This window comes from Ptychodera flava, chromosome 1 (genome assembly GCF_041260155.1).
Source record: "Ptychodera flava strain L36383 chromosome 1, AS_Pfla_20210202, whole genome shotgun sequence".
Taxonomy (NCBI): Eukaryota; Metazoa; Hemichordata; class Enteropneusta; family Ptychoderidae; genus Ptychodera; species Ptychodera flava.
Genome location: NC_091928.1, coordinates 10278890 through 10295118, shown reverse-complemented (window position 1 = coordinate 10295118; position 16229 = coordinate 10278890). Strand labels below are relative to the sequence as shown.

Here is a 16229-nt window from a genome sequence, read left to right as displayed (position 1 = left end):
AGTCAGTAAAGCAAGCAAAAATGCAAACTAGAACGCGACCAAATTGCATGACGAAGAAAACTTTTCTCATGTGTGAATTCACTTACCCATACTGTGGTATACGAGAAATTATTTAAATTGACACAAAATATCAGCTGGTACCTTTTACTGAATTTTATTTGCAGTATTTTTTGCTATTTCTGGGAAAAAGACATGAAGACAAATTAAAGGAAAATCTGACTGCTATCTCTGTCTTTCCTGGTTCCACTCTCACAGCATAGACTATTTCATACAACATCATTAATGACATTCTAAGACAGATACAAAATCTGTTTACTGTAAAAGCAACACTGATCTGTTGTCACAGGGAAGAGACCGTTGTTAAGAAATAAAACACTTTCCAAAATTGCTTTTGCAAAAAAGAGCAGCAGTCAGTTGTAATACAAACTCTGCCCTGAACTTAAAAACATTTGGCACTATAACTGGAAGGCTAAACATGATACTCTGACACTGTCATTAGATATGGAATGTCTCTAGCTAATTATCGCCATTTATCATTTGAAAAAAATATTTCTGTAAGTTTTTTCATTGAATTTGAAGGCAAAAATCATCACAGAAAAAAATTGATCTATGTCACTAAGCATTATCATACAGAAGCATATGTTGGAGAAAAATTTGCAATATGTAAGTCAGAAATTTTCTCTGACAAAATAATGGGAAACCCTCCTAAATTATATGAAAGGTTAGCTTACTCAATTTCCTGACAAAGCATCAGTTTTACTACCATCATAATGGATTGAGTTTCCTCCTGATAAGTGTCAAATTCATATTTTTGCCCATGTGGCCCAAATACCTTTGAATGACCCTACGCTGGCAGACACAATACAAATGACCTATATCAAAATATTATTGAATTTAGAGCTTTACAGTCGTTTTATGAAGATGGCAAAATAAATGACAGCTATAAAAACTGTGTCATAAAAAAATGATAATTGATCTATGTGTTGTCTATTTTTGGAATGAAGAATTTTTGAAATGTAAGGTTGAAAACAAGTCCATGTACACTACCTTGCCTTAAGATAGCATGTAAATTGTATTTTTGATATAAGAAATTAAACTTCAAAATCTGACATATCATTACATTTTCACTGATAAGCCCAGATTATAAGTTACAGACAGTGAGACACGTCAACTTGCAGCGATGTGACTGGAAAACGGACCGGGCAGACAGCTCTCCTTAAAGTCAGCGGTTACAGAATACTTGTCTATACCCAGACTGTCTGATGATGATGCAGACAGTTTGAGCTTGCTCGCTAGCCAGCGTCGTCGCATTGCCTGGGAAATATCGCATGCTAATCAGGTCTGAGCAACTTGAAGAAAGCCAGGCGAGGTTCAACTCGCGACTTGCCGTGCCTTTCGCGGCACTTTTAACGCGGGCTGGATGGCAGTCGTTGCCTGTTTGCGGTAGAGATACACGTCTTCTCTTCCTTCGCCGATCATCTAACATAAAAAGTGTTCTTGTCATACTGCAAGACGGGACTTTCCATTAAAATGTACCTGTCATCAAGCTATTACCGTCTGCTGTGCAGATTTCAGTTGAAAAATGTGTCGTGCAATGATGGTGCACGGAACATGCGAAAATTACGAAGTATTAATACTCTTTCACTTGACAGTTGGTTGCCTTCTTTGGTTTACAGTCATCTTACTTTGCTGTCATTCATATTACTACCTGAAAATTAAAGAAATATGTAAAAACGTAAATGTAATAGCTTACCATGTTTGTGTTTAGACGCCGTCTTCGGCAGCTTTGGATGGCAACAAGCTGTCACATGTGCGCATGTCCACTTTTTTTTACGGCAGTGTAATTTACGTCAATAAATCTTACCGTGCTTCATTTTAGTATTTGATAAAATAGATGTAATTTTGTTGTTAAAATACAAATAAATTGAAGAACTTTAGATGTTCGATTGACATTCTGAGAAATAAGTGGACATTTTATATTTGTCGTAAAGACATATGAATATACCGCTTTATGACGGCCTCAACAAACGATAAACATGGCAGACATCCCTACGCTTTGACATACGTCTACAACGGCATTGAGAGAAAAGGTGTGTGTACGTCATCAAATCTCAAACTGAGATGGGGTTTTCAGCAAAAATCGAAATACGAAGTTTAACTATTTGCAGGGTTTAGGACAAGTGGATACACAGCATATTCTGAGCAGAAATAAGTTTCTTTCATATTACACCAAATATAATCTTATTCTTGGCGGCCAGTCTGCAGATTTTTGCCAAATTTAATCGATTGTCATTGTGAAAGTAAATTTATAAGTAGATACGTCCATGGAGGTAGACGTCAAGGTCAGAAACGTTTGCTGATGTTCGACGCTTGACTATGTGCCTGGTATATTCAGCCCTTACAGGGGATTGTTCCGATGACAAAGAACGTATGTGGTCCTAAAAATATTGGGTCTTTCCAGGTCATACTTTTTATCGAAACGTGGACTGGTGAAGCCTCTGGACATGTCATTGTAATCACAAGCACATTTCTTTGTTGACCTTCCCAATTGGTACTGGGTAGCAATTAAATCGCACAACTGAATGTTTGCAGACAGAAACACGGTTCGCCGAGTTTTAGAGCGTTCATTCACAGATACACTCCACTGTGACGCAGTCGTGAGGGACCGTGACTCAAATGTCAGGGCGGCCGTTGACACCAGTTGTTTACACCGCCTTCTGTGCCAAACGTGCCGATTCACTCATCGCGTTGTTGTGAATACTGGGATACCTAGCAGCAATGTTTTCATCACCGCCAAATTTCTGTTTGTTTCAGTGGTGCGCAGTCTGGTGGACTAGAAACAGCTTCAGTAGCAATGGCCAACAACGAACTCAGATATGCTGTCAAACAGCTTTATAAAACTGTAAGTATAGACGTTGGAGTATTAATCTGCAGCCCTATGGCACAGAATAAGGATCATATGCTAAATGCTAATCAACAATATTCCAAAGTTAAATTTGTTGTCTCATGTTGTTGAACATTTGTACCTGTAAAATTGGAATAAAAATCATATATCAAGATCATTGTAAACTTCAATGTCATGTTTGTTTAATTGAATTTGTTCAAAAGTTTAATCAAGGTGTTTTTCATAGACCCTTTAGAAAAACTATATTTACATATTTTAAGTGTGTAAAAAAATTTATCCAACACGCCAATCAAAGTACACCATCATATTGTTGTCAATGATAGTCTACTATCTGTTGCCTGGTTTATGCTGGAGGTGAGAAAACGAACAAACATTGCAATGCCAGGTATGAATTTGCTGTGTAGGGTTTTCAGGGGCAAGACAGCTGGTGGGAGAAGAATCTAAATATGTTAATAATAATGATATGTGGGAAATGTTTGCATAATAGCATACCATTAAACCCTTTACAACTCAAATGATCCATATCAGGCCACACAAGGTCTATCAGCGGATGTCTCTCAAACGTTTCCAACACTTTCCAGATCTGCTGCTTGTTTGGGCTCATTCTGAATCTCCGAGAGTAAATGAAATCTTCACTGAGTTTTGTGAAATTTCAAATTTCATCTTTACCCATAGAGTTATAAACAGGGATAGCATCCACTTTGAATTCCAAATATCAGTAAATGTTGAGTTATTTGTTAATCTATTACCAAAGTTTGCACGTGCCACAGTGACCCCAGATTATTCTTGATATGGAAACCCTATCATCACCATGGTTTGGTCCAAACCTATTGTTTTGAGATCTATTTACAGGGAATTTGGGGTGAAAAGGTTAACTGCCAGTCCTGGTGAACAACATTTGAGTTCCATTTCCAAGTTCGATTTGTAACTTCTTCTTACATCGGCATTTCAATTCATTCTGTTGGTGATAACGTTTTTTTTTTAAACTTCACTCACAGTGTGATGCTTTTTACAAAACCAGTATCTGTTTTGCTGTTCGAGCTTTACAAATAGACACATTTGATATATCCACCATATGTGTTGACCGCAGGCTCTTTTGTTATAATGTTCATATGCAATCAAAGCTCTAGGATCAAAGGTCAACAGATGTGAGTACAATGTGATCTCTTTTCAGAGAAATGTAGTAAAATAAATGTATTTACATACTCTGTGAAAAGAATGTCTAATTTATCTTTTCACTCCCAACTTTGATATCATTCATCGTTTTCTTTGAAATAATTTAGACTTCTGTACAGGAAGTTGGGTGGTAGGGTCAAAGGTCATTATTCTGTTCTGTTCTAACAATACTTTCACTGTTTTTTCAAAGTATAAGGGTAATTTGCTGTCCCATCAAACATAACTATTCCAAAATAAAAGAGAGTCTTTGTCTTTAGAGAGTTTGGTTAATCCGGAAGTAACCAAAAATAAGTTTATTTTATTTTCCTTCATGGGGAAATGAATAAATTTCTTGCATGGAATGCAAAGTTATTTATAGAAGAAGTGATACCGACTATAAGTTTGACTAAGATGCCTGTTTGGTTTGCAATGGTGTTTGATTATTTGACACAATGCTTTATTTGCTTGGAACAAGGAAGAGTGTCCAGTTCTGAGAGGTTTCCATGTTCCAGTTCTGAAAGGTTTCTGTGTTCCAGCTCTGAAAGGTTTCCAAAGTTTCCGGGTCAGACAGGGCTTCCATCATTTCACTCTGAGGCTGTGGAAAGTTGAAATGTGCGGTGAATGGCAAACAACACTTTGACCTTAACTGCTCGACAAGGTTTTGCACAAAATACAAGACAAAATCTGATCAATGATTGAGAGTCGAGTACACACACAATTTCTAGATGACACAACCTTGACATGTAGCATAGTTGAAAAAACAGCTAAACCTTACCCACTAAATGCAATGAGTTTCATTTTCCATGTGTCTGTTTAGGTATTCAAATTCATGTAGACTATCAACAAACTGAGTGTGATGTGTGATGAAGTAATTCAAACTATAAAAAAAAATTCTTGTGATATTTTGGAGAAATAATAAGTTTTGATATTTTTCAGAAATGATAAGATAAGGATATATAAATTGCTAACAGCGACTTCACAAATTATTCTTAGTGCAAGATACCAGGTCAATTAGTATTCATTTATGAAAATTATGTTAATTAGCATTGTTTTGGTTTTCATATTTTATGCTAATGATTCTTTATCAATGTTGAATATTCATATACCTTGCATCTTGCAGTGCATGACAAAAATATGTACATTTTTTTTATTTCAGTTGATATACCTAGGAAGGGACTATCCTAAAGGATATGGCTACTTCAGGGAGAGGTGTCACCGAGCGTTTATGAAGAACAAAAATATAGAAGACCCGGAGAAAATCCGGGAGATGATCGGCAGGGGAGAATACATCATCAAAGAGCTTGAAGCCCTCTATATGCTGAGGAAGTACAGGGCAATGAAGAAGAGATATTACGAAGAATGAGTGGAAATCTTTGTGTTTTTTTGGACAAGAATAGACAGATATACAGTTTTACATGGCAATACATGGAGTCTTCGTCTCCAGCAAGATTTTTTTTCACTGAGCCATTTTCATCGATCATTGATCAAGATGGCTCACCATGGTGTGTGCTGACAATAAATTTGATGTCATTGAATGAAACTGCTTGACGTTTCACGATGCCAGTTTTGAAAATTGTTTTAAGGTGTGAATCAGGGGGGTATAGCTTCAGCTTGCACGGGCCGACATCATGTGTATTTACATGCAGGTGAAGATACAAGCAGTTAATCAGTCGAACCATCATACCTCTGCATAAAACTATGTTGCTCAGCTTCCTGGTATTTAAAATTCACAGCGTCTCATATAGCTACAGTGTATCAATATTTCAGCAAAAAGGAAGGTAGGTTCATAGTGTGCCATTTTTCAATTCAAGATCAGCCTAAGGGGTATGTTATTGAAGGGGCACCCTAAGACAAGTGTAGTTTGTTAGGAAGATTGGATTGTTTTTACTTTTTTTTTTCTTTCTTCCAATGACTATGAATGAGCCCACCATAATTCTTGTGCACTCACATTTGAATTGTGCCTGAGTATTATACTATATGTGAGTATTATTGAGTGTTTCTACACACTGGTAATCTCTGTGTACAGACTATTGAACACTCCAACACAAACCTCATAATAATGTACAGTCTATCGATTTAAGGAGAATCAAAGAACAGATTTCTCAATTTTCATATAAACTTCAAATCAATAGGGCAGATGTATATTACGAAAAGCAATGCTGAATAATTATTCATATGTGATGTATATGTTCCATCCAATCAGCAGCCGACACATCACATTCAAATTGGAAACTGACCAATCAACTGTGATTTGTCATATCAAGCTACCAAGATAGCTACCTCATAGCACACAGTTAATTGTGATGAGTCTGTGTGACATCAGTTGGAATCAGGGACATTGAGGGATATAATCAATAATCTTTAATCCTCAATATGGTTTCAGAACACTAAACATTGTTTCAGATCATTAAACGTGAATATAATCAGCATGGGACTAATAAAAAATGTTCAATATAAACTTTATAGTTTAGCCTTAGTCTGCCCAAAAAGTTCTGATGATCTTCCTGGTATACAGACAAATCCTGCCATTTTTCATTTTTGTGTGGTATGATGGTGCATTCACGATACTCAGAGTCTTGTTGTAGGTGTATGTTATTTGACAAAATTTACAATTATAAACGCACAAGCAGCGATGTAGATACAGTATATCCTTGCATATCAGATGAATGATCTACTCGCATGATTGAGTCCAAAAATCGTAAAATCTATGCCGATACCAATCTGAACATGTCCTTCATAGACATGCTCTGCTGGAAAAAAGATCATCCAAAGTTGATCCTTGGAAGAATTTTCTGTGCTATGCAAAGTACTGAAATTTACGTGACTCTATGAAATGAGCATCTCATGTGAAGGTCTGATTATACATGCAAGGTTTAATCACATAGGTGTGTCCTAGCATTTCTTAAAGAATCAGGACTTTATGACATGAAGATAATGCTACAACATTGTCGTCCACTGTGATCCAAATATCAGGAATGCTAGCTGTTTAAAATTTACACACCGTCTTGACATTAAGGTAGAACGCACCCCCGGGGACAGATATTCGGACTCTCAAACTTTTACAATACTCTTCTGATACACCACTTGTGGGGGTTCATTTGAAAGCTCTTGGTGTAAGAAAACTGTTAACCACCTTAGTTGTTTGAAATTCGAAAATTTTTGTTTTCCTCCATAGAGTTAACATGGGATGGCGGCCATTTTGAATGTTAAATGTCAAGTTATTTGTATTTCTAGTACCAGAATTTGCACGGTTATCCCTGATTTCTTGATTTTGAAAGAGAATGGTTGAAAGATTCCTTGAGGAAAGTTTGAGCAAAAGTTTGTCTTTCACTTTCGAGGTGCATACTACCTTAAATGTGACATTGAATCAGTAACAGTTTTTTGGCTATATTTGTACTTTTCAAGATATAATAGATTTTGTCATGAAACTGAACATTACAGTTTACAAAACTGTAGCATGATCTTGTTTGAGAAAATGAGTAAGTAAATTTATTAGCTAGGCAGCTCTTCATAAAGAATCTTAGAATCGATATTTAGTTTTTTGGATCAATGGCACAGTTGACACAATATGATATACAACTTTTGAGTATTTCTTTGGTGGCATTCAGAATTGGTGTTTTAAATTTATACCCTTCTTTCAAAACAATTAAATGCTGTACATCTCATGGAAATGTAGAGAGTGGTATAAAATTGATAAAATATTGCAAATTTCATGAATGTTTTGTTTCAAACAAACAATAGTATTACTGTCATTGTCTGTAAAAAAGTGATAACTTCTGAAATTTTGAAAAGATATCGATTGATTTTCTTCTTGGCATTCACATTGAATGTCAATGACCTATGACCTTTCAACTTTCATGCATGATCATTTCATACCCATTGAATGTCATTGACCTGTGCACCTTTCAACTTTCTTGCATAATTATTTAATTTCACATTGTAAGGAAAGGTTTAAAGAAACATAAAAAATAATACTCATAACCTGTTCATCAAAAATGTAAAGAATTGTAAGTTTTTTGAGTGGAAATCATCCCAGTTGGTGAGTTGATGTCAACTCATTTTTAGCTCATATTTGGTATGTATATAAATACTAAAAAGAGCTTATATGATGAGTCGGTAGCATCTGTATGTCTGTATGTGGGTATGTATGTCCGTCACACACAAAGGCTCCCATACCGCCAAAGCTACCATCTCAGTATTTGGTGTACAGGTAGATGTAGGGGTTGAGATGTGACGTTGTTCAAATGAACACATCAGTGTCAAAAATGTGCAAATGTGCAGGAGTGGTGGCATGCCAGTGACTGAAACAGTACTCCACTGACCTTGAGTCATTTCCTGTCATTGTTTATGAACTGTTACATATTAACAGACCTGCTCAAACCATAGACAGTAGAGGGGGGAAGACTGTCTATGCTCAAACTAAGAGGGGCTAGCTGTTTCTGCTATGCATGTTGCTAAAGTTGACCTCCAGTACCTAAAGTTTCAGACCTTATTTACTTTTGTCATTCTTGTTTTTCTGGTTTAAATATTTCTTTGTGTTTTTCTGGTTGTACTGTGCAGAAATCATTGTCATAACATCAACCTAATATTTTCCTGCACTGAACAGATAGAAACAACATTTAGTGATCTTTGGTAACCATACTGGTATGTACCAATTCTGATCAAATTTGAGCAACACCGTATAAGTGCGGTATTTTTCTTTTCATAAAGTCAGTTCTGGCTATGTTAATGCAAGTAACTTTTGAAATATATTTTCTGTTGAAAAAGACCAGACATAGTAAGATAATGTGAAAATATTACCTTTTGAACAATTTGACAAAAAAAGCAGTGAATAGTGAAGGATTTACTGTTTTTCATAAAGAGAAGTCTGAAAGAGCGTAATTTTGTTTTATTTTCAAATATTTTGAAGGGAAAGACATAGCAACATAGAAGAAAATCCTTATGGTAGCAGGGTTCAAAAATTGTTGTACTGTGTACAAGTGTTATACAGAAACATGTAATAAAGCAATGTGTTGTGTATTTCTACAATCAAAACTAGTCAACTGGCAACAGTATCTTGTTGATCTGGGTATTGCTTGAGGGACAACTGTGAATCTGTCCAAAGTTTTACATGACGTACCACTTCAATCTTTTCCATGATCCAAATTTTCCATGATCCAATTCAATCAGAGTGATCAGGCTGAGCTTATTTTTTGGTTAATTTGGTTTTTTTTTTTAGAACAAGTGTTTTCTCGCACAGGAATATCGAGTGTTGACCGTGAAAAAGTGTTTGACTGTGGAAGTGACAATGAATTTATGATGTTGTTACAGAGTACATTTGATTCATTTGATCCTACCGCCTTGCTATGTATAATTTATTATAGTTTCATTGGGTACCAATCTGAGATTTTATCCTGGTCAAATAATGTCACCATCATTTCCTACTGTGATAGATGGGTCCAACCATGCTGTTAAAAACAACGGGGTGTACTAAAATTTTCCAAACTGTAGTTATGGAGTATGTTTATGCATCTTTCTTGAAAAGTACACATTGGATATCATTCTGTTGCCAGTCAGTTACATTTGATTGTAGTGTACCATGCTGTCAATGCATTTACTATGATACGCACACAAAAATTCACGTCCTACATAATATGAATTGGTATGACTTTTATATAAATGAGAATTTATGAATACACACCTTGAAAATCATGTAAAAGGGATGATTTGGAAAATGAAGATGGTTTCCTTTGAGAATTTGGTAAGAAACAATGATAGAAGTTAAATGGTTGACAATTTCAAATGCCTCCTACTAGTTAGGATAGTTCATAACTGGACACTGTACCATATATGAAAGTACTGCCCTGAAGTTGGTACCATAAGAGAGTTTTACAGCATCTAGATCCACTAATGATTTGCATGGGTGCTGAAATTTTTGATATCTGCGTAAAATTTCAGTGTTAAACTGTACATAAATTAAATGTCTTTAATTGTTTGGGTTTTTGGGAATGGGGAGGGGGTTTGGGAGTTCTTTTTTTGATCAAAATGTAAAGAATAATGTTTCCTTGAAAATTATTATGAGTGATGTTTCAAATCCACAGGGTATGTGTTGTGTAACTATTGAATTCTAACATTTTGTAAAAATTGCAATCCTGTTCAACATAAATTCATCAACATGTCACCAAAATTACACAAAGCAAACCAGAAGTTGTACCTGATTTTCCATATACTTTTTATGTTGGATGACTATATTTCCAGTTTTTCATTAACTGTTAACTTGAAGTGGCTTGAAGAAAAAAAATTCTTCCATTTGAACGAAATAAACTTCGACAGTGATTTCCAAACCTAGTCTCTTTTGAGTCTGCATGATAAATCTATGGAGTTTTTCCAACTTGATTAACAATGGAAAAAATATGTCCACCACTGATAATATAGATTTTATGCGAAAATAGTTTGATCACATACATCCTGTTTCTCTACAGTCTATGACAGCATATAATATTTTCTCCTTGTCCAATGCACAGTCATCCCTGATTTATATTTTTTGATTTTGAAAGAGAAAGGTTGAACATTTCCTTGAGAAGAGTTACAGCAAAAGTCAAGCAATTTCGAGTTTGATCAATTCAACAGGGTGCTTGAAGTACTCTTCAAAACAAAGGGAGAAAAAATCGTTGCAAATTGAAAGACAAACAAAAATTCCAAAGTTACTGCAGACAAAGTTGGTTGTATGTTGAGAAAAAATACAAGGTTTGAAACAACATTACTTGGAATGATACAACTCCAATTTCCATCAATGCTGTGGCTGTCACTTTACTCTGTGAAAGATACAATTTCCATTATCTAGCAATCAAACACTTGTCAAAGAGCTCAAAGTTTTCAATTTGAACACGTTCACAATGAATCAAACCAATCCATGAACTGATATGGACTGTCTGTACACTGCCAAAAGTTAATAAATTTGATTAAACCTGACAAATGACCAAGGACAAGGTTCACATTCTTCTTGGAATCTTTTAAACTGTTTCTGTACACTTGTCAAAACACCAATGCTTACACTAAGATCAATCAAACGACATGAAAAGGCTGTCTTCTTTTCAAGAGAAAATACTGAAAAAAAAATACATTTTTTTTGAAATTTTGTCATGATGGATTGTGCAAGAGCTGACCAGACACGTATCATGGCCGTATTGGCATATTACCAACCCCGGACTTTATTTTTCCTGTCTTCCTTTGCAGTGATTATAAGGAAGATGCACTCAAGAAAGAAATCACTTTGCATCATGGGAGGTCATACCGCGGCAATGGATAAATCAAACTGAACTTGTATTGAGATAAATCTAGCTATTTTTGGTGAGCGTTGGGGCGACTTTGCCGAGTGTTTGGGTTTGTCTGTCATAATCGTGTGTCTGTGATGTTTTGCATTCAGGAAATTTGTGTCACGCTGAACTCAATGAAAGAGGAAACTTTTCATGAGACTGGCGTCGTCATGTTTCTGCTGGAGTCAAACAAATGGATGGAGACTGAAGTGATGATGATGATTTTAGAAAGTACAGGGTATATTGAGGGCACTGTTAATGGTACAAGAGTAACTTGAAGCATTGCCTCCAACAAAATGACACTAATAAATATCATTATCAATCCTGGAGAACAACAACCTAAGATAGCATAATATCAGATTCTAATTACCTTTATATTGGCCAATGCACAGTAGATGTAAAATTTTTAAGGCTCTATGTCCATGAAAAACCAATTTCACCTGTCTCTCTCTCTCTCTCTCTCTCTCTCTCACTCATTAACACTCATACCTACAACAATAGAGCTCATTATTTATATATGTTCAAACAAAGATAGTTTTTACATTTTGAAAATAATCGTTCATTGGTGTGCAAATGCTCCTATATAATGGCCATCTTGCAGTGATGTGGCATTTCTTACACTCCACTGCTGCTGCAAAAAAAGGATGAAAAAGTTAAAAAATAATGTGTCAGTAAAACATCAACTACGAAATTGCATGAATTTCACTATTGATGAGATGGTGGTATAGAAGAAGACAGACAATGTTTTAAGCCCTGTAGACTGCGAGTGACTTAAACCCATCTAGAAAGTAGGTCAATTGCACCAGAACTGTATCATAACGTTATTGACTTGATAATGGAGTGTTTCATATTCCAGAGCTGAGGTCAAAGGTCGCGCAAGGGCATACATCTCATATTACTCTCACATACCCTAGCTGAGGGACGATGTCTGCGCTCGGTTTATTGGTTTTTACTGTACATCCTAGCTTGCCTTTACTGGTAGTAATATTCAAATCAGTATTGTGAGGCCATCGGCATTGCTCTAGGCAGTTTTTTCTCACTTCTGTTATGTATTGTCAATGCATAAATTTCAACTGGAAATCGTGCAGCATGTTCGCTAAAGGGAGGAAAAACCAATTTTTGGAAAACTCTTGTCACATGACTATTATGCAAATGACTGTGTACTGTGCACAGTCAGATTTTCCAATATCAGGGCTTCAGAAAATATATACTTTATTGGGGTTTGGGACTAGTTCTATAACTGAGAAAACAATAAAAATCTGAAAATGTCTATAAGGTATCTAGCTACCTTAAGTAAAATTTAAATTAAACTAAAATCTTCAGTGGTTTTTATACATATCATTGACACCACGGAAATTGTTAGGATGTAATCATAAGCGCTGATTGCAAATGATGTCATTTTTCTCTCATTAATATGCAAAAATAAATATTTGTCTGTGTTTTCCCACAAGAATGATGAAAATAAATCCATGCATGTTTTAAAGGGGAAGTTCACCAAGGATGATTTTTACATATGTGCTAGCTTTGTGGTCACTTACCCCGGAAAAGCTATTTTCGCCATTTATAACTTGCACGATTTTTACAAAAACCGATAGAAATAGTACAGGAAGTTGCCCATGTAATTTGAATCATGGGAAAAAAGCGCCAAGCTTGGAGCTTGCATCATGTGATATGGAAGGCACCATTTTCCCATGGGTATGGCATTGTCCACTCACTCATGCTTAAACCAGGCTGTGCGTATTTACATAACTTTTGTTTATACTGAGTATCCTTGCATAAACGGTGAATCACTTATAATAAACTGTCCACTGTCAGATTTTGTGTTGCTGTTTACTACTGTATTACTGTGAGTGGACAATGTGGGGGCCATACCTGTCCGAAGATGGTCCCTTCCATATCACATGATGCAAGCTCCAAGCTTGGGGCTTTTTTCCCATGATTCAAATTACATGGGCAACTTCCTGTACTATTTTTATCATTTTCGTAGAAAATCGGGCGAGTTATAAATGGTGAAAATAGCTTTTCTGGGGTAAATGACCACAGAGCTACCACATATGTAAAAATCATCCTTGGTGAACTTCCCCTTAAGAAGGATACTAAAAGTCACACTAATTCATGGCTACAGACTACAAGCTGCATCAACAGCTATGCATGCAACAATAAAATTTGTCCGAATTTCAAGCCTAAGTGTCCGCAGTCAGGTGTTTGCAGCTATATTTAGTAACAAACCTGAAATTACGATCAGCACTATTTACTTTTGCAAGAGATTGAGTATCAGTGATCAAACCAGTATATGATACTACAGTTCACTAGCAATGAGAACAGTGTATCAAAGGATAAAAATGTTACTGCGATACTTGTATTGCCATTTTCCAACATGCACTAACCTGTCTAAACCAAATCCTGTCTAAAGTGGAAACCTGTCTAAACTTTTCACAGTCCCATTCGAATAGAACTCTATTAAAAGGACCTCTATAAACCAAACACCTCTCCAAACTGAACAATTTGCTCAGTCCCGGGGGGGGGGTCATCAAATTTTTTCGTCTGACAAACGGGGGGGGGGGGGGTATATTTTTTCACGAAAAATGCAGGGGGTCTATATTTTTTGAACACTGGCGACAAGATTTTGCCGCCCCCCGGCCGTAAAAACTGAACGGTCCCTTAGTGCCTGATATGATCCATTTCTCACTTTGGCTTTGGACAGTAACCTCAGATCCAGCCCACTCAAACCCGTTGCAAATGACGTATTGGATATCATGTCCATCAAAGCATTTAGCTAAAGAACACTTGGGCCATTTGGAGAGAAAAATGTAGAAATCTTGAAGCCGATGTCCTCCAGATTTACACTGTGACTGCCGCATTTCACTTCAACAGAGATATTATTTTCCTGTTTCTTCATCTTCACCTCTGTTAGGATGCGGCAACCATTGACAGTGTTTGTTGAGGGACACATTTTGATCCATACTAAACTGACATTGCCGTCACAATGAGGGACAGTACTCCACCCAGGTAGACTGAATGATTTTAGGGCTTCCCATGAAAGTCCACTTTCTGATGATGATGTGTCAGTGAGGTCCTTTGTTTTCTTTGATTTTCTTCCTACTGACTGTGATGTACTGACCCCAGAGTTCTCTTACTAGGATGCTTACAGTCTTGCAAAAGAACTGATGGCTGTCTCCTAGGGATCGTCGTAAGTGATTCATGATGTCAGTGAGCTTTGTTTTGGCAACAGGAGATACATGATAATCGCATAAGAGCTTGTAAACAAATAAAAAGTTCTATCAAACATGTGGACAGGGTAATTTTGTAAAGTCATGAATACAAACACGATTATCCATGGCTGCGATGAAAATAAATGATTGATATTAGTTTTGATACTGAACAAGTGAGCAGTTTGCTCTGCATGACATGGCTGGGTGTTAAGGTCCGGACGACCCACAATCAAAAAGCGTTAATTTTCTAGTAAATGAATATATTGTCAGCCCTGTGTGTATGAAATAGAAATAGGGGTGTTCCAATGGAAGTTTTGGAATTACCAGTTACATTGAAATAACCCATACCCAATGACTGTGCACATATTCATTAATTTCAGCTTGAAAAAAAAAAACGAGGGCTTGAAAATATTGAAATATCGGTTCCATTTTCCCAAAGTAAGATATTTTATTTGCCTATATACAATTTTTGTATGGACACAGGAGAAAACGTGTCGATTGTTCGAAAAGTAATGATATTTTTAAGGGTATGAAAAAGTGCTGAGTCGGCACTTTTTCTCCCCTGGAAGGGGATTCATGGAAGGGATGTTTGAGATCTCGAAAAATGAAGCATTGTTTCATAGTGTTATCATTTACCATAGGATTGTATGTAAAAGCACCGGAATACTGTCATTTTCAGTCATTTGGTATGGACTATACAAAAAAACTCTCTGCAAGAAAATGACAGTCAAACTTCTAGTTCTTACTTTCAAGCCTTCGGTTTTGTTTCTTCTCTATGTATTGTAATTGGAAAACTTCCAAACGAAAGCCTAGCCGTACACTCTCGCTGTACTCGTGTCCAAAGTCCAAGTGACCAGGTAGCCGTACGCACGTATACTATAAAGCACAGGCTCTTGACTCAATGCAGGCGAACCGCTAGCCGTCACTGATACAATAAAAATCAAATGATATTGTATCACTATCAGTGACGGCCGCCTGCATTGAGTCAAAAGCGTACAGTACAGCCAGGCCAGCCTCTTCTTTGCTGTAGTTTCCCTTTGGCTTCTAAAGCAGAGTAATTATGAAAGAAATATGAAAGATGTTTGTTACGGAAAGACATAAGTGGTCACTTACCAGCACTTTATCAGAAAATCAGCCATTTTACTTGTTTTTCCTGGGTAAACTTTTATCACTTCCTGGTTTTCAAATTTCGCTCTTTACGGCTCGTACGCAGATTGCAGAGAAGGTTTACATAGTCGGCGTAAATGCTTACTTCGATCGACGTATTTTGGAGAAAAAAGACAAGGTATGCCTCGATACCCCATAAACACCATGTTTCTACACGAAAATGATGAATGACGTTGAACAGGGATATTGTAGTGAAGAAATGCAAACCTACAAGAATAACTGTTGGGATGAGCCTCATCATAAATTTGTTCAGCAGTTAGAAGGGAAGAACCGTTTGATTTCTGGGGAATGATTTTGGGGGGAAAATTATCGGAAGGTGAAGAAGAAGGAAAAATTGATCAAGTAATGCTCTCCGAAAAAAAAATGATCATAGCAGACCAAAGGAAAAATAATGTCACAAAATTTGGAAAATCTGACTCCCTCATTCTCTGGAAGTGCGCCTCAATCGGCAGTGCTAACATTATAGAAGTCCACTGTCTTTTTGCCAGTATTGGT

General features: G+C 36.4%; 2 protein-coding genes across 4 annotated transcripts in view; one reads left to right on the top strand and one right to left on the bottom strand.

The window, feature by feature from the left end:
* The window catches only part of LOC139129843 (dynein axonemal intermediate chain 7-like), a 105870-nt gene extending 104054 nt beyond the window's left edge, over positions 1 to 1816 (bottom strand). For 2 of the 3 annotated variants that reach the window (XM_070695547.1, XM_070695562.1), the window contains exon 1: positions 1754 to 1815. In XM_070695547.1, the coding sequence (XP_070551648.1) occupies positions 1754 to 1756 (3 nt within the window). In that variant the 5' untranslated portion in view covers positions 1757 to 1815. Of the gene's footprint in view, positions 1 to 1753 lie in introns of all 3 variants that reach the window. The other variant, XM_070695575.1, reaches the window with a different exon arrangement.
* A 168-nt stretch (positions 1817 to 1984) lies between these two features.
* Positions 1985 to 8051, top strand: LOC139129833 (LYR motif-containing protein 5B-like). The gene is made up of 3 exons (XM_070695518.1): positions 1985 to 2090; positions 2815 to 2902; positions 5217 to 8051. The coding sequence occupies exons 2-3, from the start codon at positions 2855 to 2857 to the stop codon at positions 5421 to 5423; spliced, it is 255 nt and encodes an 84-aa protein (XP_070551619.1). The 5' UTR covers positions 1985 to 2090; positions 2815 to 2854; the 3' UTR covers positions 5424 to 8051.
* Positions 8052 to 16229: the final 8178 nt, after the last annotated feature.